The sequence below is a fragment of the Numida meleagris genome, chromosome 7, assembly GCF_002078875.1.
Source record: "Numida meleagris isolate 19003 breed g44 Domestic line chromosome 7, NumMel1.0, whole genome shotgun sequence".
NCBI classification, from domain to species: domain Eukaryota; kingdom Metazoa; phylum Chordata; class Aves; order Galliformes; family Numididae; genus Numida; species Numida meleagris.
Genome location: NC_034415.1, coordinates 5,505,104 through 5,531,812, shown reverse-complemented (window position 1 = coordinate 5,531,812; position 26,709 = coordinate 5,505,104). Strand labels below are relative to the sequence as shown.

Here is a 26,709-nt window from a genome sequence, read left to right as displayed (position 1 = left end):
CGTGGCTTACACTGCTCATCTTGAAGGTCCAATACACTGAAATAAAGTGGCAGGATCCAAAAAGGAAAACACCACACAGAGGCAAGCTGCTACAGCCCCTGTACATAACCACATAGATGAATAAGAATCCGTAAGTTCTGATATATTTTGAGAATGATTCTTGAAATGCTACTGAGATACTGCATATTTATTTTCTCAGAGTAACTACAAGTAAAGCTCACAGGGTTCAGTGGTTTTATTTTTCTTATTAATATTCCTGCAAATTCATCCAGAGTCAGAGTTCTGTGACTCACGCTTCATAGCAAAGGACTGGACACTTCGATGGAAAATTCAAAAGCCACACGCAGCTATGCAGGACTTTGAAAAGGAAATAAAACCACAAGTTAAGAGCATAAGCCAACTCCGAGCTGTTAAAGGTTATGAAGACATTTATCCAGTGGGCAAGTTATTTCATGAGTATCTCCCTACAGGGCTTTTTCAAACCTGTACCTGGAAGGGTTGGCAAGAGCAAGCCCTGGAGAGAGGATACTGGACTAGATACATCAGTGTCTTAATCCAGTATGCCCACATCTAAAGATTTTGTAGTAAGAAAATAGAGAGAGAGGGCAAATTCTACACGAGAACCCCCAGAGCTATGCCAGGATGCACTGTTAGCGGGAGTAAGCTATTACTCCTTTAGAAGACATAAAAGGGTTAATCTTCAATACAAAAACGACTCCTCTCAATTTTAAATTTTTAATCAACTTCTACAGATTATCAAGTAGTAAAATTTTTTTCATACGATGATCTCAAAAAAATAAAGTTTACATTAGAAATTCACATGCTTCTTTAGATATACGACAGCAAAATTAGACAATGATTCACAGAGCAATTGCTTCTGCTAAGAAACGTACGCATTTGACGTGGTTCAATTGAAGTCTTGCATCAAGTTTTGCAAAAAAAGTTCCATTACAGAACTAAAACGAGACAGAACAAAATTCAGCATCAAATCCTATAGCTATACTGCTCTGTGAATTTAACAGGGATGAGAAGATGTTTGTGTTTGGATAAGGAAACAAGCTATGAACATAAGAGAGCTGTGAGGGAACGCAGCTGAGTCACCTTTATTTAGATCTAATTATGCTCTGCTAGCTGAGGTAGACCTGTTCACACTTCTAAGGACCTGTCACACTCTGTACTCCACGTGCATGGAAACACAGCACTCAATCCTTCCTTGGCATCTTAGCAAGGACAAACAAATCCCCAGTGAGTATGCATCAGCACTGCCCCCACTGACACACAGAGGCAGCTCTACCACCGGTCTGAGCATTCTTCCTACAGCAACAGGCCAGATCCTGGTTTCACATACAAACAGAGGCAGCTATCCCAGCGCTGAATACTAATACATACTGCTTACCTGCATTGTAGTAGAGGTCAGGTCTTTCCAGAATATCTCCTTCGTGGATGTAGGGCTCGATACGATCATCCCCATACAGATACTGCTCACTGTCATCCATCTGCCGACTCTCCACCATCTCCAACCACTGAGAGTTGTGCCACCGAAATTTCTCACTCTGGATTTTTTTAGCCCATTCCTCATCGTATTCCTGTCAGCAAAAAAAAAAAAAACAACTAGAAATGACCACACAAGAGGTTACGATGAAGAATAGACAAAGACGTGTTTGGTTTAACAGGAAATAGCAGAGGAACTTAACATCAGCAAAAGATTCAAGTTTCAGCACTCAGCGACTTCCATCTCATAAGGGTGTGGAATACTTTGAGCTAAAAAGGCAATGATTTTGCAAACACTAGGCCTCATTCTGTTTGCGTACATGCAGCAGCAGTACAATCTTCCCTTCACCGTTTGTAACTCTGCACTGTCCAGAAAATTCTCCTGCTTTGAGCACGGGAGTTCCATCGTCACGGTCTCCTCACTTGGAGTGTCAAGAGAAGCCTATTACTGCCAATTTTCAGAGGGACTACAGGAATTAACTACTACTAACACTGACCAAATACTCTGATCTCATTAGACAAGCATTCATTATGACAACTAGTCACTCAAAAAGAACAAAAAAGGCTGTGATAAAACCAGTCAAGTCTTTGTTTCACGAGCACCAGAAAAGCAGAATTTAATTCTCAGCTTCCTGTCAAATTTCAAAATAGATTGCTATTTTTAATATTGAACACCCACAAAATTGGCACACAACATTCATAAATACATTATGGGAAGCAAAGACAAAACTAAAGCCAGAGAAGAACTTCTCCAGAACAGGGAGAAACATGATATAGGTACAGGCTGCTATGGAAACAAAAGGTAGTCATGAAATTTCAGTCTGGAATACAGCCTAACTGCACTCCGTGATGATGTGATATTCAGCATAAAGGAGCATCAGAAGGAAAAGCCACAGTCAGCAGTCAGTGCCATCAGCTGTTTAGAAGGCTCCTCTAAGCAGCCCAGACTGTCTGCGCTGTTGATTACCACTGAGCAATCACAGACCTTGTAATACTCAGATTTTCAATATTGCTAGAAAAACGGGACTCAACTAACTGTAGGCACTCATATGACAACATATTGAAGTTGCAGGTGTTACCAGTTTAGGAAGATTCACAACTAATGCATGGTGGCTATGACCTTTTTTAATCAAAGAATTGTGACCGAGAACAACATTCATAACCAATAAAGCATTTCTATTTGTGGGAAGAAATACCCTTGTGAAGCAGGACCCAGCACATCACCTCACTGCCTTCCAACTTAACTTGGAAAGAGAAAAAAACTGGAAGTCATTTCTTAACTCAAGATAGTTAACATATGTTATAGACAGACTTTCCTTTGAGATCTAGCTGGAGTAGTTTTAAGGTTTTTAAAATCCATTTTACTTAGCCCAGAAGGGAAGGAAGACTGTTCATACAATTAACAGCAATGTCTTGGCTGCAGAAGTGGTAATTTCTTAAAGTGCTCCAGCTAGACGTGCAAAAGCAGATCTGTCTACAACCCGAGGTCAAAAAATAGCAGTGAAGACAGAGCAAGCCGGCTTAAGAGCTCAGGTTAAACTTCTGAAACCCCTACGGACTGAATTTGAGCGTTTAAACTTGCTTAACAGTCAGGATACCTTGTCTTCACTACTGTTACCTGACATGGGTAACACACACTCACTATTTAGCCTTTGCCTTTTCCACCCTTTTGACTGTTGGTAACACAAAACCCAGCCTCTGGCAGAGGATTCCCCAACATTGCTAACGAGCCTATCTCAAGGCTCCAAGATTTCATGGGGAATCATGCTGCACTGTACCTCCACAAGCCATCGTGCTATGGCAACGGGTTTTAAAACCATTTTACTTGGAGAAACAACAAGTTTGTTCGCCCTGGCTCACAGCAGGTGAACTCCTTTTTGATGCGACATTCATGCAAGCTGCCGATCTGGGACCCAGTCTGCGGTATCATTCTCTATTTCTCAGCTTCCTCCTCTGATCAGCAGCAGTTAATTCATCTCTTTAATTCCCCTCTGCACCACCCTGGCACACAAGCAGTTCTGTTCAACACCTGGTTTCACGCATAGCGTCCACGCACAGAACAAGCATCACCTGTGGAATCTATAGAGGTTGCCAGTCCCTGCTAGCCTCAAGCAAAATTCCAAGTTCCTGTCAAGCATATAGTAATGCAGTGTCCTTAGGGAGGAAAACAAACAAACCAACCTCACACCTCACACCATTAGGAAAAAGAACACCTCATGCTGTTTCTGCACCTTGATATTTCCCCCCCACACACTTCCACTCTCAATTAAACGGAAATCCTAGAGTGTTCCCTGGGAAAGGAAAGCTCAGCATCAAAACCTATAAAACGACCCAGAAAAAAAAGGAAAGCTGGAGTTTCAGTGCCACCCGACAAGCATCTTGGAAACATCTACTTTGCTGCATCTGCCAGAGCTGAAACATGGACTATTATATCAGCCCTCAGCAGCTGTGAATTACTTAGGAGCTTTAGAGAAACACCTTGTAACTGCCAGAGATCACACCACAGTCTTAGGAAAACTATTCCCAGAAATCATGATTGCAAAGAGGTGGAGGAAATAAACAAATTCAACAAACAGCAAATTAGATTAATCCATGGGAAAGCTGAATTCCTTTCACATTACCTTGTTTACTTCTAAAAGTTCCCAAGAGCAGAAAGGCCAGTAGCTAAACCCCTGCTTCACATTTACCGTAAGTGCACTTGGAAAACACGTCAACCTCCCTGAAGTTAATGAATCCTACTTGCCCAACAGCACTGCCCCATTCCACACTACTGCTCTAATTGGCTGGATATCTTCCACAAATAGACATTAATTTAATTTAATATCCTTCTAAAAAAAATAGTTAACACTTCTCAGATTTTTTTGTTTGCTTTTTATTCTTTTTATTTATAGACAGCAACAGGAGAACAGAATACTCCTACACGTTCTGCATTTCCCACCTTATATTAAGAGGCTTCAAACTCGCAGGCTTGAATCATCTATAAGCTTTTGGAAAACAGGATAAGCAACTGACTGGCAAATTACTGGTCATGAGATTGAACAGTTTCACATGACTTATAAATCACAAGCTACCAGTTCAAACAGATTGTCTGGTTACTGGGTCTGTAACTTGCACTTCGCTGTGAATGACCAACAAGAACAAAGAGATGCCCATGCCAGAATAGGATTGACGATGAGTTGTATCAAGGGTTGCATTCTGGCAGCAATCCTAGAAAAGGATGATTTGCAGCAATCTCGAATGATTTACATAACCTCAACACAAAAAAGTTCATTTAAGTACTGCATGATCAAGGATATGTCTGTAAACTTTCCACAGAAATGTGCAGAAACACCACGGGGTAAATGATTAATGGAATAACATCAGAATGGAAGAAAAGCTGTAAATGCAGGACTACAGCCAAAAGGCACAAAGAAACCAAATTAAAGAAACCAAATTAAAGAAATTTAGGGCAAAACAATTCCCTAAAACACAGTTAGTCTTCCAGTAATTATATTTTCGGCTATTAAAAGCTTTTAAAAAAAAAATACGAAGTGCCCCTTCTTGAAACTAAGGAACGCCTGCAAAAATTAAACCAGAAAACTAAACTTTATGGAGACAAACACAGCTTTGTCCCCTCCAGTGCTTTTGAACACGAGTCCACCAGAACAGCGGTGGATGGAATGTGCCTGTTCTCCACCCCTCACCCCAAATACAGCACGGGCAGTAACATAAAAGAAGGAATCCTGAAGGTTGATTTTATTCTCTTTGGAGCTCCCTGACATCACTGGTTTTAACATTCGGTTTCCATAAATCCAGAAGTGACACGGAAGATGTATGGTTTGACTCTGCGAGGAATGTGCCATCCTTTTTGAAGTTCTGCTTCCAACTTTGTTTACTACTGAACCATTGAAATATTATGAAGCGTTAACTGGCCTATTATCAGAGCGCGTCTGTTCCCTATCAGGGGTCCCTTTTGTCACTGGCTTCCGTCACACCTTGTATCTGATTAACACACTATAGGATAACATAGAGCTACACAGATCTGCTTTGTGTTCTCTCACAGCTGATGAAAAACAGATTTTCCTTTTCACTTTAATGTGGTTGCCCTTTAATTGGGTCTGTAATAGGGTTCATTTGATGCGATTCCTCATACTAAACTAAAACTGCTATACAGTAAGTTGAATGTTCGTTACATTTAAGGCAATAGTCGGTAAAGTGATATGTTACATTCTTCATTATTTAAACATTCCTAAAACATACAGTTTACAAGAAAGGTTAAATTCACCGTTCTTTCAGTTAAGGAAAGATTTATCTTGTCTAGCTAGCCAAAATTTAGGCATGTGATTTAAACTGTGCACCTCTCTAAACCAAGGACAGAAACAGATGGCACGGATCACCTTCTGCGGGTGTCTATGACACCTACCTTAGGCTGAGTAGTACCAGAGGGCAATTCACTGACAGGTCAAAAAAAAAAATCTTTCTACAACTTCTGCTGGCACAACTCACGGTTACTTCTCTGCAAGCAGGCTCATCGCTAAATGTATGCTGACAGCAAGCTAGTAAAAACCTATGAAATGAAATTAATGGCAAGGTAGCAAGAAGAAGAAACATTTATGCCCCCTAAATTTAGGTGTCTACATTGAAAACACACTGTCCACAGGGTTCCTATACTGTCAATAACTGAAGAGTTAAACTCTTTTTGCCTTGAAGAAATTAAAGGTATCTCACTGGCCAACTGCGATGGAAGTAACAGAGACCACTTGTTTCGCTCACCTTCCTAGTTTTTCAACCCCAAAAAGAAAGCATCAACGCTAGAGGGAAATCTGTATGGGTAGGCTTATGTGAAGCAAAAGAATCAGAACCCACATGCCCTAACACTCCCTGCAGCGTGGTTATTTTTCTAGCCCACGTAGAGTCTTTCTGCGGGATACTCTTTGCCACAAAAAGCTACCAGCACCAAAGCGGACTGATTTCCAATTTCATAACGCAGAAGTTGAAGAGTGAAAATACAAGTCAACAGTATGGCCAGCAGTCCCACAGCCTAGTTGCTCTACTGCCCACCTCTCCGCATTCAGGATTGTTATTAGCTAACAGAAGTACACGACAGCACGGAAATAGGGAGCCTTGACAAACGAAGGTAGAAACTCTGTTCCTGGAGGGAGTACAGCGCTCTTCATGGAAGGAGGACACCAGGCTGGAGTCAAAGGTTATCTGGTTTCAGAGTATGGTGCCTATTCAAATAAAGCCCACACCAAATCCCTGTGGTCTGCTCTTCCTTGATTTTCAGAGAGCTGGTCAACGTCTTGAACAGCTGGCCCCAAATCCCTGAGGATTCACAGCACATTCCTGCCTCTTATGTGAACTTCTAGCATTGGCAACAAGGAGAACTCGTGTCAGAGCATTTGGCTAATGTGGGAAGATGCAAGCTATTCATTAACACAGCTTTCCATTTGAGAAACATTGCTTGGCTTTCATTACAAGTATTTAGGAAAAACAATGAGAGTTGGAAAAAAACCACCTTAAAAATACTTTAAGTGTATGGCCCTTAGATCCTAGTGCTGTAGCTATATCTTTGTTTTTTACTTCTGTAGAAAGGACAGTGATTCATTCTACGTCATAAGGGAAATGAGATGGTACAGTGGGCCTGGATTCAAAGCTGTAAAAAAAAAATACTGAACAGGAAAGTTGTTTGGAAACCGGGGAGCGAGAAAGCTCATTAGACCAAAGTATAAAGATCAGACTATGGTTAAATAGCCTTTGAATAAACTAAAAAAAATAGTAATTTAACAGTAATAAGGGAGAGTAAAGAACAGAAGAAAGACAAGAAAGCTGAGCCATTAGTAATTTCATCGGCTCTTGATAATACTGTCTGAAGTGAACAGAGTAAAAACTTCTTGAGTAAACTGACATTTATTTCACAAGCATTAAGAACAGACGTCCAGGACCAGAGGAAAGGCAAACTTCATTTGCTTGAGAATCCTACTCCAACCGTTGGTTCCAGGCTTTCAGCTGAGCCATACAATCTGTCCAGCCTTAGGTATACACTCAGCTAGCTGCTCGGTGTTAAGACTGAGTACATGACACAAAACCAAAGCTTTTCTAAATTATCAACGCAGACTATTTTTTTTTTTGTAAAAGCGGTGTCTTGCTCCTACCAGTGAAAAGCCAACATTTCCCAGAACATACTATGCTAAAGCAACACATCTGTTTCGCTTCATCAACGGTAGAGTCCAGCCAAGCTATATTAAACAAATCATCACTACTGTAACATTTCCATAATTTCTGTGACAATTACTTTACTTTACAAAGCACATCTCCCCTAAGGCTTATAAGGCATCTGATTTTCTACGGTGTTATTTCAATCACACTATATAGAGCTTATCGATGAGTGAAAGAAGCATTTGTCTCCCTGCGAAGAAATTACTATCAAATCTCTCTTCTCCATCATTTACTTTCTGAATTCCATTATCAGAAGAACTAACCCTGTCAGCATGTATGGAACAAGACTGCAAACTTAAGTTTCTCTTGTTGTGGATTTAGCACTGATAAGAAATTTCAACAATTCTAGAGCCTATGTGTGTTCAGACACTTCAGAAGGCACCGGCAGTGTAAAAACGTCACGCAGCCCAACACCTCAGTGCTTATAGGCTACTTTATCACATAACAGAAGCTACATTGCAGAATATCTTTCAAAACCCTGAGGGTTTTGAGACCTTACTGATTCACATATTCTCCATTTGCCATCTAGGATGAGTTGCCTTTATTGCCTGTGATTTTTTGGTACTGGAAAATGGGGTGCTGCCAGCCCATAACACAGCCAAGGAAGCAGTCAAATAGTGGTACTCTTCCAGAAAATAGGGTGTTACCGTGCTTCTTGTTCCCCACACAGGCACAGTGATAGCTATGGCTTATGCAATTTGTAACACAACAATTAGATGATAAAGCTGAGAAGACCTTGGCAGAAAGGTAACTCTCCTAATATGTTAACGAAAGCAATTCTGGGTGCAACACTGCTACGAAGTAATTTACTATTGTATGAACCACTCAGTACTGGAGTACTTGATATCTTCTCCCCTATCCCCAGTATCAGCAGTACCAGATATTTTCTCCCTTTGTTCTTCCTCACAGCTTCAGAGAGGCTCTTCCCATTTATTAGCATAGCACTCCTCATTTTCTCTTGTGCAGCAGCATGAAGATTACTCCTTCTCAGGAAGGAAGGAAAAAAAGGAGCTGAGTCGATTTTACTCTGAAGTACATGTTGAATGTGAAGCTGTGTCTTAATGTACTTATTCTACTGGATTACATAAAATATAGGTTGCTGAATAATACTACTAACACAGCAGTATCTACTCACTGAAAAAATTCCATCTCATATTGCAAAGCTTTCCTTTACAAACATAACAGCCCCTAAGACACAAGCTGCACTGGCCCTAAGGAAGGGAAAAAAAAAAGAAAGGTGTTGGAAACACTTATCAATAACCCAGCTTCATCCAATGGATAAACTCTTCCTACTGTTTCCACTGGAGAGGTCTCTGGAAGTGATTGATTCTGGTAATACCCATCAGAAATTAGTACTAAGTGCTAAATTCATCTTGGTTGAAATCTTGCTTGTAATGAATGTTAATGGCAGCTCTGCCACCGATTAGTGGGGCACAATCGTTATTCCATACCCTCTATGAAGCAGAGACACAAGAATTCCAATACAGAAAATGTTGTCATTTTACTTCTTACCTTTGAAGATTATTAAACCTTACAGAGAACATGCTGCAATATGCATAATTCCATGGAGAAGAAACTAAGTAGTTGACAGCAAAAGCATTAAGGTAGTCCAATACTTTGATATTATTCTTGACTCATAGTTAAGTTCTCTTTATAAGATTTAACTTCATAGCAGCTGCTCTACATAGAAAAGATGTATAATTCCATACAGATCTAAAAGACTACCTAATGCCAGAATTTCTTCTTGTCAATAAGTTAATTGGATTAAACAGGCCAGGACTTCTAACAATGACAGGCAACTTTTACATGAAATCCACATCATGATGCTTTTACCATAGTGAACAATGCCACAGGAAATGTGAAAGGTCCTAGAGACAAAGATACTCAGAAGAAGAAGACTATATTTACTATGTATGTGATAAGAGCCAATCAAGCAATAGTACTTCAATTCAAAGTTCCATATTCTTTTTTTCCTCTCAAGTTAACAGTTTAAAACAAAACAGCTGTCCCAAAACTCTCTTCCGATCAATGGATAATTAGACAAACTAAGCCATGAAGCTGAAAGGAAACCTATCGTAGAGTTAAGACAGTATTAAATAGTTCACTAGTAGACTGCCTGCTCCCCCAGCAGAAAACAGCCAGCTTTAGAACCGCCTCCCATGTTTTCTTTTTGAAAAAAATACTGGCATCGAGCATTGTAGAAAAAGCCAAATAAAAGCTGCTGGGTGACAGGAGCCATTTGTTTGGAGAACTGCGACGTTCTGAGAGCTTGACATGCTTATGCACTGTGATTAGTTTTATTTTTATTTATGTAAATAAAAAAAAAGCATTCCTTGAAAGCGTTCACAGTGTATAGTTAACCGTTCTGGATTTTCAAAGTATGTGTGTGCTTTCTGGAAGTTTGGCACACCGTCTTGAATAATGACTGTTACTACCCTGTGAAAATTCATCTTTTACTTATGTGATTAGAAAGTCGCACATGAAAAACATACTCAATTTCTAAGTACAAATACACTGCTGTCCAGTTATTATTTCTAAGTTATATCACATAAAGATGTTCTTGGAGGACAGGCAAGAGAAATCAGACCTACCGCTATAATGTCCAGCGTGTTGTCACAAACCTTGCGTATCTCAGCATTTTTATCATGCATCAGGTCTATAAGATATGCTGGAGCCTCTGCAAAGGAACTGTTAAGGATAAAAGCTAGGTTTTTTTTGTACAGTCCGACCTTCCCCCAATTCCAAATTTCTTTAAGAACCACAGTGAGCAATTTTCTATCACATGTGAATTTCAGCAGCTTTCTCCCTTACCACTTTTTTTTACATCGCATTTTAAGGTATGTCAATAATCTTCAGAATTCATGAGGAAAAATTACATACCTCTTACAAAAATCAGCTGTAAGGAAATCCATGTATCTGTGCCTTTTGGTCTAACGCATTACTCCATTTCTGTGGAATGGTTTAATATTTCGAGAACATTACTTTTGTAATCTTTCAGGAGCTTTACTGTCTAAAAAGTTTCCAATGGATTTGGCTCAAAAATACTAAAGACAGGTCTACTGCGCAAATGACAGCATTATTATTAGACTTGTTCAATTTGAATGAGAAGTGTTACTTGAATCTTAGCACTATATTATTAAAGATATAAATGCAGGTCCAACATTCTTTAAAATCTAGGCTCTCAGGAGTGAGAACAGGAGAACAAGAACAACATCCCAAACAGCTTTTCAGCTATTCTGCAGGGCTCAACAGAAGTAAGGATGTTAATAGGTAGCCCTTACGTTGTTAGCAAAATAATCACTGACCTGCTGTCCTTACAAGGGTCCCAGTCAGCCTACTCTTTTATATTTCAGTACAACTTAACATTCATCTAATGCCCACAGAGATAGCCAGTGCCTCTTTCCACAGCTGTTGGATCACCTGAATAAGCTCAACATCAGAAGTGATTGAAAAAATAAGAAATAACGATTGAAGGGGTGTTATCAAAAGCTGATATGGCAAACATAAAATTTAAATCAAGAAAGAGGATGAAAAATGCAAAGCAGGCATTATTTAGGGTATCTAGTTTGGTGTAAGAAAGCACTCTATTCAGGTAATTCCATGTAGTTAACTTCAGACTGTGCGGCGTAGACACATAAAGGTACAGTCCAAGAAGTTTGTCTGTGTTTCAAGTAAGTTTTACCACGGACTTTTATTAACAATTCATATTGGATAGGAAACAAAGGCTCATCTAGCCCAATGTCACCCGCCCCCACCCATTTCAAAGCAAACCAGATCTGAATCTGTACTATTCATCTTGCAGTCCACTCTGTGTTTTTCCCTCAGCTGAAATAAACCATTTACAACGACTTCTGAAACCAAGAGATTTATGGGCCAAACATCAGCAATGGCAAATTAACAACAGTAATCCTGTATGTTTGATCATTAAAAAGATACGCGTTTCCTTGATAATGACATCCCTGGTGGCTTGGTGGAACACCATCTGATAAAAAACATAGATGATCTGGCAGACAAACTCATCATCTTCCTGCTGAGCTGCAAGGGAGAAAAAAAAAAATCACAATTTAAGATCTCACATTTAGAAGCTCTTGATGCTAAAAGAAAGCCCAGCTCTTACACTGTCAGCTACACAGTTCAGTGGTGTGCATGAAAATCCAACTCCTCACAATGAAAGAGTGTTCCCTTCCCTGCTCCAAGTCAAGTAGAAAGATCACAGATTGCAGCAACAATTGTGAAGGTATAAAAAAACCTCAAAATCTATTAAACCACTAGTTCAGTATCTCTTTATCAGTCTTAGAGTAATTGCTCCTCCTTTCATATACAAAAAAACATAGCCTTATCTTGCAAGAGAACAGGAACAGAGCATTTGGTTACAACACAGCTACAGCAACTAAATGCCTATGAAAGACAAGGCAAAATACCATTTAAAAGCTCAATGAGGGCAGGAATGATTCCAGATTTGGCCAGCAGAGCAGCACAAGAGTCATCCATAGAAACAGTTCCAATCATTATCACCACTTCTAAGACAAGGTCATCTTCTGCAGAACCTGGAAGTCAGAAGACACAAAGCCTCTTAGAAATTCTTAATCTTCTGGTCAGTTGTATTTTTATTTGTAGATACAGTTCTGCTTTTCAATCTTATGTTTCCCCAAACCATCACAAGTTAGAGGTAGACAGACTCTACTCTGAAAGAACGCTCTGTAAGTGCTCTCTGGGAGATTCCATTTTGAAAGACTAACCAACCTTTGTACAGACCTGGTTTCAGTTTATCCTTGAGGTACGGAACGAGTTTGTACTCTTTCAGCACAAGCTCCCAATCCAGATCTGGTAGGGTCAAGTTTGCAAGCGTTCCCAGGCATTCAATCACAAATTCTTCCTCTTCATCATTTGATATTTGAGCTGCCAAATCACCAACATAGTCCTAATGAAAACACATCAGAAGGGTAACAAGCATTAAAGGCAAACAGTCTGGGGTTCTGAAGGACTCGCAACTTAGTCAAATCAAAACTAGTTCTCGAACACTAAAGAGATTCTTCTCCTGAAACTAAGGCTAATATGGCAGTTTCACCTTCTTTTTTTTTTCAGCATACTAGGATATCAACTAACACAAACCAATTAACCGAGTGAAGGAAAAAACCTTTATTTTGCCCACTAGCTATAAAAGCAAAGATATAGGATAACTTAACTGTTGTGCACACTAGCAATCGTTTTTGTTCTGATTTTTGTTCATTTTGGAACAGGGTTTTATTGGGTACAGCTTAAGATCTGTTTTCCCTGTAGTGAGGGATCTTCTAAAACAAAACAAAAACTAACCAACCCATGACACCTGTAAAGGAAAAATACAGCAGCTCTCCAAAGCCAGGTTTTTCCAGTAGGAAGAATCAGCGATCACATTAGGGAACAGACAGTACTTACAATAAACAGGTTTTTGGTAGGCCCATCATGTTGTGAAATATTCCTGATCATCTTCATTAACAATGGGTCCTTAAATTTCAACGCTCGTTTCATTAGCATTTTCAAACCATTTCCTGAAAAGAAAAAACACTTAGGAAGCCCTTCAAATTCAAGTGAGAAATATACTGGCCTATCAAAAGAAAAAAAGAGCAAAACACTTTAAATTCCCAAAGGAAAAAGTGAAGAATCTGGACAGGAACTATTTCCTCTCCCAGGCTGAAAAGACAGACCTGCTCTGCACAAGTCCTATAGTTTCTCTCGCACAACAAAAACAATACGTACCAGCGAGACATCTGACTTTTTGTCAGAAAAATAACTAAGTGCTTCAGGTGTGCTTAGCCACAGACTAAGAGAGGTTCTTGATCCAAATCATTATCCCATTGTGAGCAGAGATGCAGTACAGCTGTTGGTACCAGCTCAGGAATAACTCACTCTACCCTAAAATAAATCTGTTATTGTTTTACAAGACTATCTACTCGACATGTAATGTGGGAATACACATACAGACACACAGATCTGATAGCACAGGGCAAGCTGCACTATTACAGCTACGTTTCCAAATGATCACCTTGCCTGTCTCATAACTGCTAATGGCTTGAATTTTGTTTTTACATCTTTAATATAAAATTGGATCTCCCTTACCCTTCTTTTACAGAGCTACACAGAGAACTTTAAAGTTGAAGTGCTGTCCCTAAAATCAGTTGATTGCATTTTTCCCTCTTAGAAGTCTAGGAATGTATTAGTCATCTGTAGTGAAAATTCTGAGCACAAATGAAAATTCGAGCTACTAAATAACAGTGTGCCACTCAAAGCTGCTTGAGTGAAAATAACGGAACTTAAAGAGCAATGTAGAGAGCTACTGAACAAAATGCAGACGTGCATACCACTGAACAATATACCAGAACGCCAGAGATGCTCGATTAGAAAAAAAGAATGGAAAGATGCAGCTAAACATCGTCACTGTGCTATGAATTCTGTACTGGTAGGTGAAACCCCCAGTTAGCTGAAGGTGGATTTTAGGCATCAGGTTGAACAAAACCTTCATCTCTTCATACAACCATAGTTTCCTGAAGTAATGCCATCAGTGTATTTTAAACTCCACGAGAGATGTAGGCAGGTGTGGCTACTCAGTGACAGTGCCACCAAGACCAGTTCTGAGGAGGACACAGTCATATATTTGTAATCTCCTCCTAGGCAGGTGCATTTATTTATGTTAAATACACACACATTATATATATGTATAGATATAAACAAATAAACTACTCAAATACTTATTTTTATATACATTATTAGAATCTTGTCATCCCCCCCAAAACATTACAATCTCAGTATGCTCACCTTCACAGATAAGTTGCACGTTTCTTTTGTTAGCAGCAAGGTTAATACAGAAAGAAATCAGCTCCAGGTCAACTCGCTCATCGGGACACTCAAAGAGCATTTTCATCAGCTGCCAAGAAACACAAACACGTTCAAGTCACTAATCTCTCCAAAGCCAAGAGCACTGTTACGTCAGCTGTCATATTTTTAAGAATTCACCACGTCTATAGGCAAAGTAAAGTTACAGAAGCCAAGGCCACGGGACGTCTGGTTCCGTGATTTGGGGATAACAGTTCTTACAGAGTGCCAGAGATGGCGGTCACTCATCACCTTGTAACTAACCCAAGTTATTTTGTTTTATTGCTACCACCGAATTCTTCGGTTTTACCGATATTTCGAGTTGAGTGAATAATTTTTATATATCTTAATATTTAGGTAGATATAATACAAATACAAGTTAATTCCCCAGAAAGTGAGAATACCACCTGGTAGTTTATGATTCTGTAAACAGATCAATTAATTGCAGAATAATCTACTGCTATTTTGCTTCCAGATTACTCTGCCTATAGGCAAATTACCTGTGTTCTATCTACAGCAACATGTTTTACCTGTACAGCTTTCATTGCTATAGCAGAACACTGCTGTATACCAAAAACTTCTCACAAGGAATTATGGGGTTTTTTGGTAACAGGCAGCAACAACCTGAGTAAATGTAAATAGATAATCACCTATAACCCTATGACGACTGAAATTCCCAGATTCCTCAGGCAAATAACCTATATGCTGCCAGTATTCTACACAACTGGAGCCTGTATTGTCCACTGCATCTCAGGCTCTCTCACCTCATTTTGTTCCGTATGAACTTCTTTTGAAATGGCACATTGAATACATGAGCATGACTCAGATACGCCTGTTTCATTTCTTTGTTTCCAGTCACAGCAAACAAATTGCACTGCTTCCCCACCACGGGGCCACAGGACATCACTCTGCTTGCTACTGAAGCCTGCTCTGTTCATCAGACATGGCAAGTTTGCCATGCACAGCAGTGCGATGACAACGCTGACATTACTGGAAGTAGAAACAACTGAACCCAAAGATAACTAGGACATAAAATACAATATATTGAGCTCAACTTATCTCAAACAGGCACGGGAAGAAAAAAGCAACAACTAAACGTTACATATTTCTGTGCTTGCCCCCTGGTGGCAAGACAGTTTGTAAAACATTAAACACTAAAGAAAGTGAGTAAACAACTCATTCAGAGGAAAAGTAAAATAGAATCAGGAACAACAGGATTGCAGGAATTTCACTTTGAAGTATTTTAATGCAGCGTATCATAGGTTTCTCTCTTACCAGATAGCGTGCTGTCATTCCAAACGGAGCCCAAATAAAGCCGTACGTATTTAGGTTTCAACAATCATTAATTTCTTTTTCCTGGGACTTTCATGCACTGATTTAAAAGCCATCGCTGATTTCTTCCTCCCTCTCCTAAAAAAGTTGACTCAGATTTCCCTAGGTTCTTTTAAGAACTTATAAAACCTCTAGTTTATTAAATTTGTGAGCCTGACAGTCACACAAGAGTGAATTAACCAGAGAAGAAAGTTGCCACTTAACAAGTGGAACACGAGTATTCCAAAATCGCCCCCTGCGACTATTCTGTTACAAAACCTTTAAAAATAGATTTTTTAAAACCCCTCAAGTAATGTGAAGGGAAACATTCTCATTACGTACACAATGCAAAATCTGTGGAAATTAGATGTTTAACAAGAAGGAATTATACTGTTAATTACTGAGCTACTTCTCCATAAAGAGGAAAAATATATCCAGTTTCAATTAAAGTCGTTCAAATTTTAAAATAATAGTTCAGTACGAGCTCCATGTTTCCCATTATGTCTTCATTTAATTTGATTGCTTCTTGTGCCACTTCAAAAGGAAGAGTAATTGCTGCCAAATAGGAAATATTAAAATTAAATTTGTTCTGCTTTTACTATGTCCATTGTCATCTTTTACTGATTTAACAGGAAGGCAGTAAAAAGACTGCAGCGTGTGCAATGAAGAGGCAGTAGTGTTCAATCAGACAAGTCCCATATTGAGTATCAGATACCACAGACCAGGACTGAAATCACTGTGTCTAGACTCTCTGGCACCTGCCTTCACTTATTTACCAGTGACCAGAGGCCAACCCCCACAGCTCTCTGCTCACATACACCTCTGTCCAACCCCCTCCCCGAGCCCAGCTCAAACATCTTTGAATGATTATGCCAGAACTGCATGCCTCAGGAATCTTTTCTGACCGGCTACTCCCTAACTCTGCTGTTTGAAGTGATGCTCTGGTTTCTGAACTTCAGCAGATAATGGCGGACAGGAGCAAAGGGTGCTGTCAAGAGAGGACGTTTACCAGCATTAAGCTGAAAAGAAGCTTATAGATCAAAGAGGGGCCAAACAGGACAACCGTGGTGGAAAACATGTGGGTAGCTGCAGAGAACCTCGCGCGCTGCTCTGCGGTACAATATTAAATATCACCATGACATCACTGCCTAACCATGCCCTTTGATTGGCCAGGTTATTACCAATAAATGCTTTTATAAGCATCTGGATGGCATTTGCACCTATTTAAACAAAACACGCATTGCTGAGGTCTAAACAAGAATGAACTGTTAATACTCACTTTTAACTGTTACTAGAATAGCACCCACTAACTCCTACAATCCGCATGGATGTTTACCTGGGACAGCACGTGCGAGCCCCTGTCAGGCACCTCACAAGTTCAGAACGGCAACAGGGGATGGATTTTCCAATTGCTTTCCACAACAGCTAAACATTTGGTATGTAGTACTTGCCAGTTTGGACGTACACCTTTCCTCAGAAGGAAACAAACCCACAGAAAGGCACACGCTGTTACCGAAGAAAGAGTTCAGTTTTCCAGCGTGGAATCAGATGACAGGGAGTTCTTTTAAAAGATGGCTTTCTTCTCTCGATGCCATACCAATTTCCCCTCGTTTCTGCTGCTTGTTTTTTGTTAGTATTTGTCCTAATTTTCAACTTTCACCAGTGAAATCTGTGACTGGCCAGCTGGTCCTTTTTGAACTGCTGGTCCTTTTTGTCAGCGGACGTGATCTGTGCGTAATTACATCAAGCGGCAATAGGAGCCTTGCCAATTTTGTAGCTTTATCTGAAGTCTCATTAAGTCTGTGGACTTTTTGCTGTTCCACTAGGCTCTGAATAATGCCCTGCAAGCGCTACTTTGAGCAGCCACTGCCCATCAGGACAACGATATTCACTAAATCGCTCAGCATATGACATCACTGAAGTTTTCACAGCTCTCTACATTTGGAACTGGGGATCCAAGATGCAAGCCAAGATTCTCTGCAAGCATGAAATAAGCGAGCACTGAAACACAGCACGTGAATTCATTTGGCAGGTGATTATTCAGAAAAAAACAAAACCGGTTCCTTGTATCACGCAGATGTCATAGCAGAGTTAATTCCGGGGCAGAAAAGGTAGTCAAGAGGATGTTTGCAAGAGCATTTGGTAACACACACTAGCTGTTCCCACCAGTTCTCCCTCCTTCCTTTTCTCCAAAACCCTCCTCTATTTAGAAAGATATCACAATTCTTGTCCTGAAACGATGACCAGAAACATCCTGAAAATTTGCCATGGCAGCTTCCCATTCTAGATGTACTTGATGTTAAAAACGTGTTTGGCAGGAAAAAAAAAAGATATTGTGGTGCAATTCTGAAAAGGCTACCAGAGAGCTTTCTACATTTATGCTACACAAGCTTTCTCAGCTCCAAGCCTCACCAGGACTGGGAGAAAGGTTGGTAAGAGAGGATTCGGTGTTTGTTTAAAAAACCACCACCAGACAAACAACACGCCACAACCCAAGACCAAAAAAAGTACACACACACAAAAAAAATGCCCCCCAAAAACACAAAATTGTGTCTGTGCCTGGGTGAGGGAATACTGCTGAAGACAAAAAGTTATGAAAAAAACTCTAATCTGACAGATAAGTGAAGAGCCCTCTATAGCTTGTTGTACATGTTTGCAGTTGGAAAAGGAATTGTCACGTGGCAATGTAACATTGCTTGGCTGCTTTCCAGTTCATATCCTGTAACACTGAAGACGCTGAAATTCTGATACCCAATGGGATCAGAAAAGAATGCCTTCTAGAAAAAGGAAATACTTTCCAGGAGGTTCACTATGGATCTACTGTGCATAGCTTCTCATTTCTTTCAAGCATTTTCAGTGTTCTGTAGAAATTCATCAGGTCACATGTATTGTTTACCAATTCATCAGCATAGCTTCATGATCAGCAGTACTGACATATATAACCTGTCACTTAGCCTTTTTCTGAGGATCATCAAAACACAGCAAGAATAGTCAGAGTGCCCAGCGAGGAGCATGTTCTCTACTGACTCAGCAGCATCCCGCCTGTTCCCACTCTCACCTGTGGGTGTCAGTGCGAGCTCTGCTATCAGTGAGGAAAAGACAGGCACATGGAAAGACACATCTTGCCACCTCATTGTATGTGAACGTACATACCTGTGGGATGCAGTCCGTATAGGCAAACATCGACTTGAAACGATCATCCATGCTTATGTGATACAGAATACACATGGCTACCTGTTTGTAGTTTTCATTTGCTAAAAGAAAAAAAAAATCCAAATTAATAAGGTTTGCGTTTTAGGTCTCGCAAACATTTAAAAGAGGAAAAAATGAAAAGCACTATGATCCTAATTAAGGGAGGGAACATTTAAAACAGGAATGTAACATTAGTGAAAGACTTCTAAATGACATGTTAGAATGAACAGTTTATTTGCGTGAAGGAATTAAGGCAATGCCAACTACCATCCCTCGTCCCAGCACCTCTAAGCATTTCCTTATGGAACTAAGGAAATGCCCATTGTTATCAAGTGTTCCTTTCTGAAAGGCCATCCAGAGAAAGCCTTCATCAGGTTCCAGCCAGGAAATTGAATACTAAGTATAACGCTGATTTTGCCGTGGATATTCCTGTTGAAACAACAAGGCTGTTCCAAAGCAAAATACCAAGGAATGCATCAATGTCAGAGAAACCAAGAACTACTCTTCTAAAGAGCGCTGCAGAAGGAGCCCGGTGCCTTTCAAGTAAATCGCACACTGACTGTCTTGTTATCCTAGACTGTGGGTGCATTTTGTGTTTCATACATTTAAAAGATTGGCACGTTAGTACTTCCCAAAGATTCTAAAGAAAATTTGTAGCAACTAACACAAGTAGGTTGTGAGCTATTTAACAGAAAGATTCTATCAGAACAGCTTAGACAAACCTAAGAATGCTTGTTAAGAACAACACCAATGTGTTTGATCCTGACTCAGCTGAAAGTTGGACTCAGCACTCTCTTGAGCGCTCCTCTAGCCCCGCTTTATCAGGATACTGGCTATCTATGGGATAACACACTCAACTGGATGTTTATACTGGTTAGGCTAGTATGCAATAAAGTCTTCAATTCAGAATTAATTCAGTTCTCGTGCAGCTGACCAGAAATATCTTACCTCCCACCTTAGCTTAAGCTAAGTTAGAACACCTCCCTAATGCTCTGGCAAAACATCAATATGTTGAACAGCAACCAACCCAATCAGATTTTTTCTTCTCCATAATTAATGGAAACTGCAATTTCCTTTAAGCAGCAAGGACATGATGCCTTTATCCTGAGAATGCACATTTGTGTCTTCTTACAAAATTGAATTAGCAAGAAAAAAACCCACCATGAAACCCTTCTGGCAGTTGTTATACAACAGTGAATTATTCTTTCCCATGCCAAATCTAAAAACACAGCTGACCTTTCAGACCCTCCTGGCATATTACCTGCTTTGAAAAACAAAAACCACTAAAATCTGACTTGTATCTCAACCTTCTTTGCACTTAACAGCTAGAGAAAACGTGATGACCAACTCGGAAAGCTGCTGAAGCTATTATTAAAAGAACAGCGCAGATGATAAAGCATATAAATGCTGTTTGAAGCAAACAATACCAAGTGTTTACTCTTTTGTACCTCTCTGGTGACTAGTCATCTTGCTTACCTCGTCATTTGTAGTGACGTTGTAAATCCAACAATTGCATGGAAAAGAAACCCCGCACTTCTCTAGGCACACAGCTAAAGGCTCCTCATAAGCAAATATAAAAACGCAAAGAATAAATTATGCCCTCAGATTTCATAGGAAAAAGCCAGGGAAAAATAGCTGTTTACACTGCTCTTAACGCTTGTTTCCATTTAAAACTCAAACATCAAGTTTCAAATTTAAGACTCAAAACACAATTACGCTTTGCTGGGTAAAGCAGGAAACACAAAGTAAAGTAAAAGGCAAGGTAGCAAAAATCTCAGAGTGTCTGGCTACCCAGAACAGTAACTCGGAAAATAAATGAGAGGGACATTGAGAGAGACTTGCAGCGGGTACAAACTGGCAGGCAAACAACAAGAATGTTTATTAACCTCTCTACTTGATGGTATTTTTCCCCCACCTGATTTTGGCGAACTGCATTTGTGCTAAGATAAAGCCTTACATATGCGAGCATCCACAGTTGAATCCCCAGTATTTGGTAACGCTAGTGGCTTGTTTTCAAATAAGACATCTACTGCGGCAGCCAAAGCTTTCTGGTTTCTTGGAGGTAGGACAGACACTCTTTACATACTTCTCTCCTTTTTTCAGAAGCCCAGCATGTTGTACTGTCATTTCTGATGCCCGTAGAACATCCTCGGTATCAATGTCACCGCTGCCTCTAATTTCTAGACTTCCAAAAATAACGAAAGAGACCAACACGCTCACCTGTAGTGTGACAAACACCTAAAACTTAAATCATTTCATCCAAATGAACTCACTCACCAGCACTTAAATCGTTCTCCCAAAGTGTGTTCCACACGACAGATTTCATGACACACAAAAGGCAAAGACAGTCATAATTTAAGAATTGAATTTAAATTCTTTCTTGCTCCACAGTGAACTGAGCTATCATCCCTGAATGCCCTTGTCCTACAGGCCACTAACAGAATGGAGAGGGGCTTGGGGCACTCACAGGCACAGCAAGGAAGTACTTTTCAATTGTGAATCCGCAGGAAAAAAAGCCTGGATTCTACTAACTTGGGAATGAGAATAAACCTCAGATCTGAAGTGGAAACAGGGTGCAACTAAACCAGCTTCCCACTTGCATCAGTTCTCTTGCAAAACAGTGGCAACTCCTGATCCAAACAATCAAATGCTTCAGGAAAATCAAGAGGAGGTGGATGTTCTTTAGCACAGTCAGTATGATTTAATGCAACTGTTAACCTCATGCTCAACTAGAAAGCACACAGACTACTGGAAAGTTGATTGGAAACTGTGCATAATTACCTTGTCTAAGCTTTGGAAGAGAAGAGACTCAACAGCTCCAGTACTATGAACATTAAGCATCACCTTGCAGGCTAAAAAGGGTAAGGAGTGAGAGACTGAAAAAAAATCCACCAATAAGCCAAGTGCCATCCTTTTACATAGGGACTTCATCCTCAAAAATAAGAACTGGCAGCCACTGATTATTATTTAAATATGCCAGTAGAAAAAATTCCCTTTTTTTTTTCGCTGTTTTGTTTTTTATTCATCTAAGTGATGATAAATAAAGCTTTAAGTCAGCCATTGTTTAGAGACTTGGCTGTAAAAATGTAAAAACCTGCCCAGTACCTGACCAAAGAACAGGCTGCCAAAACACGGGAGCAATCCGTTTTCGGCTATTTGCGATGCCTATGGAAGGCCACACATGAAAAAGCAGACATCGTAAGAAAGACTTCCCTACAACTTGGTACAGCAGGAGCCAGTTATCCTCCTAACCAGAAAAAGCAAGAGGGGAAAAAAAAAAAAGACTCTGCCAAATGCGTTCATAAAAATCACCAAAGTTTTGGTGGGGTGCCAGAAAATTGTGGCCTACAAAGGCCAGCAGTTTTGAGCATCAAGCATTTTAGCACTGAAGGTGGAACGGCCAAATGGCCTAAAGCAGTGAGGGCAGCCCTGGAAAATAATGGTCTAGTCATTATGGATTCTGCTGGTATTTATGGCCATAAAACATGAATCATAATGAACTCATTGGATATTAAATGTAAGGGTCACAAGTACTTTGATAGGATTTCCAAAAGAATTTACCATTAATTAACCAAATAATTATTTGAAAGTGTTACTGAATTATCCTTAGTTCTTATACAGCCATTCCAGAGAAATTGGTCATTCCCAGCTGAGTGCAGTTAATGCCTTAACAAACCGGTCATTAAGCGCAGTTACTGATTTTGTGGGAATTATTGTGTTATAAAATACACTCACCAGTTTATAGAAACAATACTTAGATTTTTTTTTTGCAGCTGTAGTTCAGCTGGAGCAGCTGGGATGGAAAAATATCAGGTCCCTCGGGCTGTTTTCACAACTAGTTTTCTGCAAATTAGAGAGGGAAATAAATACACGATGGGTTCTGAGTTCAAAATGGCTTCAGATTTTTAGCCTTTGAACATTAATAAGAAGCCATGTGCCAGTTCTGCAGGCCAGTGCCTGAATTCTATGTTTTGCTCTTACTAAGGTTAAAGATTGCATGGTACCAGTAGCAGAAGCTGGAGAAAAAATGATTTCTTGCTAACGAGATCTGGTCCTACGTTGTAGCTGAGTTTGTGAGCTTAAAATAAAAGATCCTCCGTTAGCTCCACCATAACAAAAGAGAAGCCCTGAAGCTGCCAAACTGAAATGCCAATTTGAGTTTCAGCAGCAGCATTCAACTTTCAAATGCTAATGTAACAATGAGAATATAAATTCTGGGCTAAACTATTCAAATATAAGAGTATCAGTAATTCGAGTAGCCATCATTTCTAATAGACTAATCAATGTACCAGCATTAGATGTGATGTAGGCCCTATTCAACTCACATGCAAAACATTAACTACACTAAATCAAAACCAGAACTCAGAAGAAGGTAAGTATTAAAATAGCAGAGTGAATCTTCACTTCAGTTCCAAACTTTGGTACTCTTAAGTCAAACCTGTTGCACAATTATACAAATAAGAAGCGGAGGTAGGTGGGAATGTAACAAACTGAACATAGCAACTATATACCAGCTCACACTGCTGACAGAAAACTCTATTTACATTTAAGAGGGGCTTATTCATGTGCATTAAAACTAGCAAGGAGGGGAAAAAGACATGTTAGAAAGGTATCACAGCTTTCCTCTGTTATTATTCCTTGCAAGCAGCACTGAAACAGTTGGACTAAGTCAGTCAGCGTGTGGTTTAGACACATATTGGTTTGATTTACATATGTAAATATACATCATATTGGATATATCAGTTTATTTTATCAAGAGAACCTTAAGGACTTTGCAGATCTGCTCATACTCAGAAAGAGTAGGCTATGTAAATAATGTTGTTAAATACTAACTAATAACCCTTCTTATACCACCTTGATCGTGTTTGAAACTGGCTTCCTACCACATGCCTAACTTAAAATCCGTATTTTTGTCTGTCTTCCTCCCTCAAAGAACTAAGCACATGCTGCATCTGAAATATGGATGTGCTTCCCCCCCCCCACGCCCCTAGGAAACAAAGAAAGAAGTATAACAGTAAATTCTAAGCCAAAGGAATCACAAACGCCTAATTTAGGTAGAGTTATTTAATGTTACAGCTACGGACAAAAACAAAGCTGCACATCTGGAGCACCAAACTCCACTTCTTTGACTGGAACTCTACACAAGACAGATAGAAATACATACAGTAAACCCTTCACTGCAGTACTGCTACTTTTAAAGAAGACTATGAGTAGCCACTGAGCGAGCAGAACACTGCTAAATTTAGGTATGAGATCTTTTTCCGAGGCTTGCTCTTTCTACAGAAAAAAAAGGAAGACTTCTTTGTTAATTAGAATGTCCATCAATCAATCGTGCAGCAGTACAGACTTGAGCAGCAGTGGCTGCAAAGTTGCACAGTAGAAAAGGACCAAGGGTCCTTTTCTGAAACACGAGCCACCCGTGTGCCCGAGAAGGCCAACCATCCTGGCTCCTGTCAGAAACAGCTTGACCAGCAGGGCAAGGAAACGACTGTCCTCTTGTACGTACCGCTGCTGAGACTGCACTTCAAGTACTGTGTTCAGTTTTTGGCCCTCACTACAAGAAGGACACGGAGATGCTGGAACACCTTCAGAGAAGAGCAGCAAAGCTGGTGGAAGGACTAGAAAACAAAACTTATGAGAAGCAGCTGAGGGAAGTGGGGTTGCTTAGTTTGGAGAACAGGAGGCTGAGGGGAGAACACATAACTCTCTACAACTACCTGCTAGGAGACTGCAGTGAGGAGGCTGTCAGTCTCTTTTGTCAGGCAACAAGTGATAGGACACAAGGCAAGGGCTGCAAGTTGTGCCAGGGAGGCTTAGATTGACAACGAGGAAGAACTTTTTCATGAAAGGGGTGCTTAAGCATTGGAATGGGCTGTCCAGGGCAGTGGTGGTACCCCCAGTCCCTGGAGGTATTTCAGTCAGCATCCATGAAATTGGTTTCTCCAGTGTTATGCAAAAGTTATCCGCTTCAGTTAAAAGAAACAAAAACACTAATCACATAGCTATATGTGAACAACATAGCGTAGCAAAGAGCTTTCACTCATCTGAAGTCGGTATTCACATTAGCAACATTCCACCTATAATGGCTACAAAATGAAAAGACACTTCGTTTCTAAGTCAATAGAGCTAAGTTAGAGGATTCAGAAAAGACTTAGACAATTGTGTTTAAAAGCTTGCAAGAAATACAAAAATGTTTATCAATTTCAGTCATTCCTACTGATAACTTACTACAGCTTTCCAGTACTGCGAGGCAGGGATATAAGAAAGAGTTTTATGTTAAAAACAAAATAAAAAAAGTTACTTAGGATTTCATTTCTGCTTCAAACACAATACTAATGACACCGAAGCCTCTCTGCTTTCAGTTTTATATTCCTCAACATCAGAAACCAGTTTTTTAGTAATACTAAAGTTGTCCATCTAAATCCGCAGTTAAAGTATCTAAATAGTGAGTTCTAGGGCACGTCGTGTACCCAACACTCTCCTGAAGTCAGGCACACTAGTTTTACTTGAATATCTAATAGGAATTTAAAATTTGAACGCTAAAGAGGGTTGGATTTTTCTTTAGTTTAAGCTTTTGGCCACATTCACCACAAATGATAAAAAAGCTACCATTTAAAGAAATCCCTTAATAATTACTGCTTTCCAACAGACCAGTCCCTGTAGTTGAACTGTTACTTAATGTGCTACAGCCAGCCTCTACTATAAAGGAATGGAGACACCCCAGGCAATATTCACACAACGTGTATTGGAACCAGCTGCTGCAGAGCCACCTTAGGAAAAAAAGGTTTCTCAATTTAATTGGGAAAACAGGAGGAAGCATAAATTTTACTGCCATTAATAACTTCAAGCAATCCCGATATGACTTTACCTCACCCTGATGGTTGGACATGTGCTTTTTGTTAGGGTCTTTGCCACATCTGACCCCTATTGTTTGCTCACTTGATCAGGTAAAAAAACGTATGTTGCTTTATAGGATAAACGAGGCCTATTAAAATCAGAAAAAGCACTGCAGTAGCCTATAAGAAGCTCCACTTTCCAACAGATGTGTGAAGCTCCATAATAAGTTCATTACAAAAAGGCCAAGCAAACTCATAAAGAGAACACATCTAGTTCAAGCCTTCTTAAAAGAAACTTTCATAAAAGGAATAGAACATTAAAAAACCCACAGCACTCCATTAATTAGAGAGCAAACTACTTCTTGGGTTTTTAAACAGCAGTCAAACACACCTTGGCTGCATACCATTATCAGGACCTGGTTGTTAAGAAATCGAAAATACAACTGCTTGGCAATTCTATGATTGCTCATTAAACCTAACTTGTAAGGAGTGGAAAAATATCAAACGCGTTTCAGCAGCTTCCAGCAAGAAAACTAGAAAATGAGGTATTATAATATAAAACTCAAAAATTCTGGCAGTGGATCCAGTGAAGGCAGACTCTTCAGTGAAGAATAAATCACAGACTGACAAAGTAGCTTGCCATCCCTATCTCCAGCTTAAATAAAGAGCCTGAATACAGGAGAAGTATGACCTACTTTGGAGTTGGTAAGCTACTGCACAACCCTCAGACTTCAGCCACAGATAAAGCGGCTGTTACCTCGGTATGCTGACACGAAGTCTTAGAACACCAAGAAATCAAGAACATAGATCAAGATGCTCACATTAATAAAGT

General features: G+C 39.8%; 1 protein-coding gene and 1 long non-coding RNA gene across 4 annotated transcripts in view; one reads left to right on the top strand and one right to left on the bottom strand.

The window, feature by feature from the left end:
• Positions 1 to 6,730, top strand: part of LOC110402353 — a 28,096-nt gene extending 21,366 nt beyond the window's left edge. The window contains exon 4 of the long non-coding RNA XR_002441050.1: positions 4,383 to 6,730. This is a non-coding gene — a long non-coding RNA (uncharacterized LOC110402353). The remainder of the gene's footprint in view (positions 1 to 4,382) is intronic.
• KIFAP3 (kinesin associated protein 3) overlaps positions 1 to 26,709 on the bottom strand; it is a 65,162-nt gene that overhangs the window by 20,419 nt on the left and 18,034 nt on the right. For 2 of the 3 annotated variants that reach the window (XM_021404333.1, XM_021404335.1), the window contains exons 11-18: positions 19,003 to 19,103; positions 14,482 to 14,590; positions 13,105 to 13,217; positions 12,433 to 12,610; positions 12,111 to 12,236; positions 11,626 to 11,724; positions 10,281 to 10,366; positions 1,397 to 1,586 (exon numbers count right to left, since the gene is read on the bottom strand). In XM_021404333.1, coding sequence (XP_021260008.1) covers positions 1,397 to 1,586; positions 10,281 to 10,366; positions 11,626 to 11,724; positions 12,111 to 12,236; positions 12,433 to 12,610; positions 13,105 to 13,217; positions 14,482 to 14,590; positions 19,003 to 19,103 — 1,002 coding nt within the window. The remainder of the gene's footprint in view (positions 1 to 1,396; positions 1,587 to 10,280; positions 10,367 to 11,625; positions 11,725 to 12,110; positions 12,237 to 12,432; positions 12,611 to 13,104; positions 13,218 to 14,481; positions 14,591 to 19,002; positions 19,104 to 26,709) is intronic. The other variant, XM_021404334.1, reaches the window with a different exon arrangement.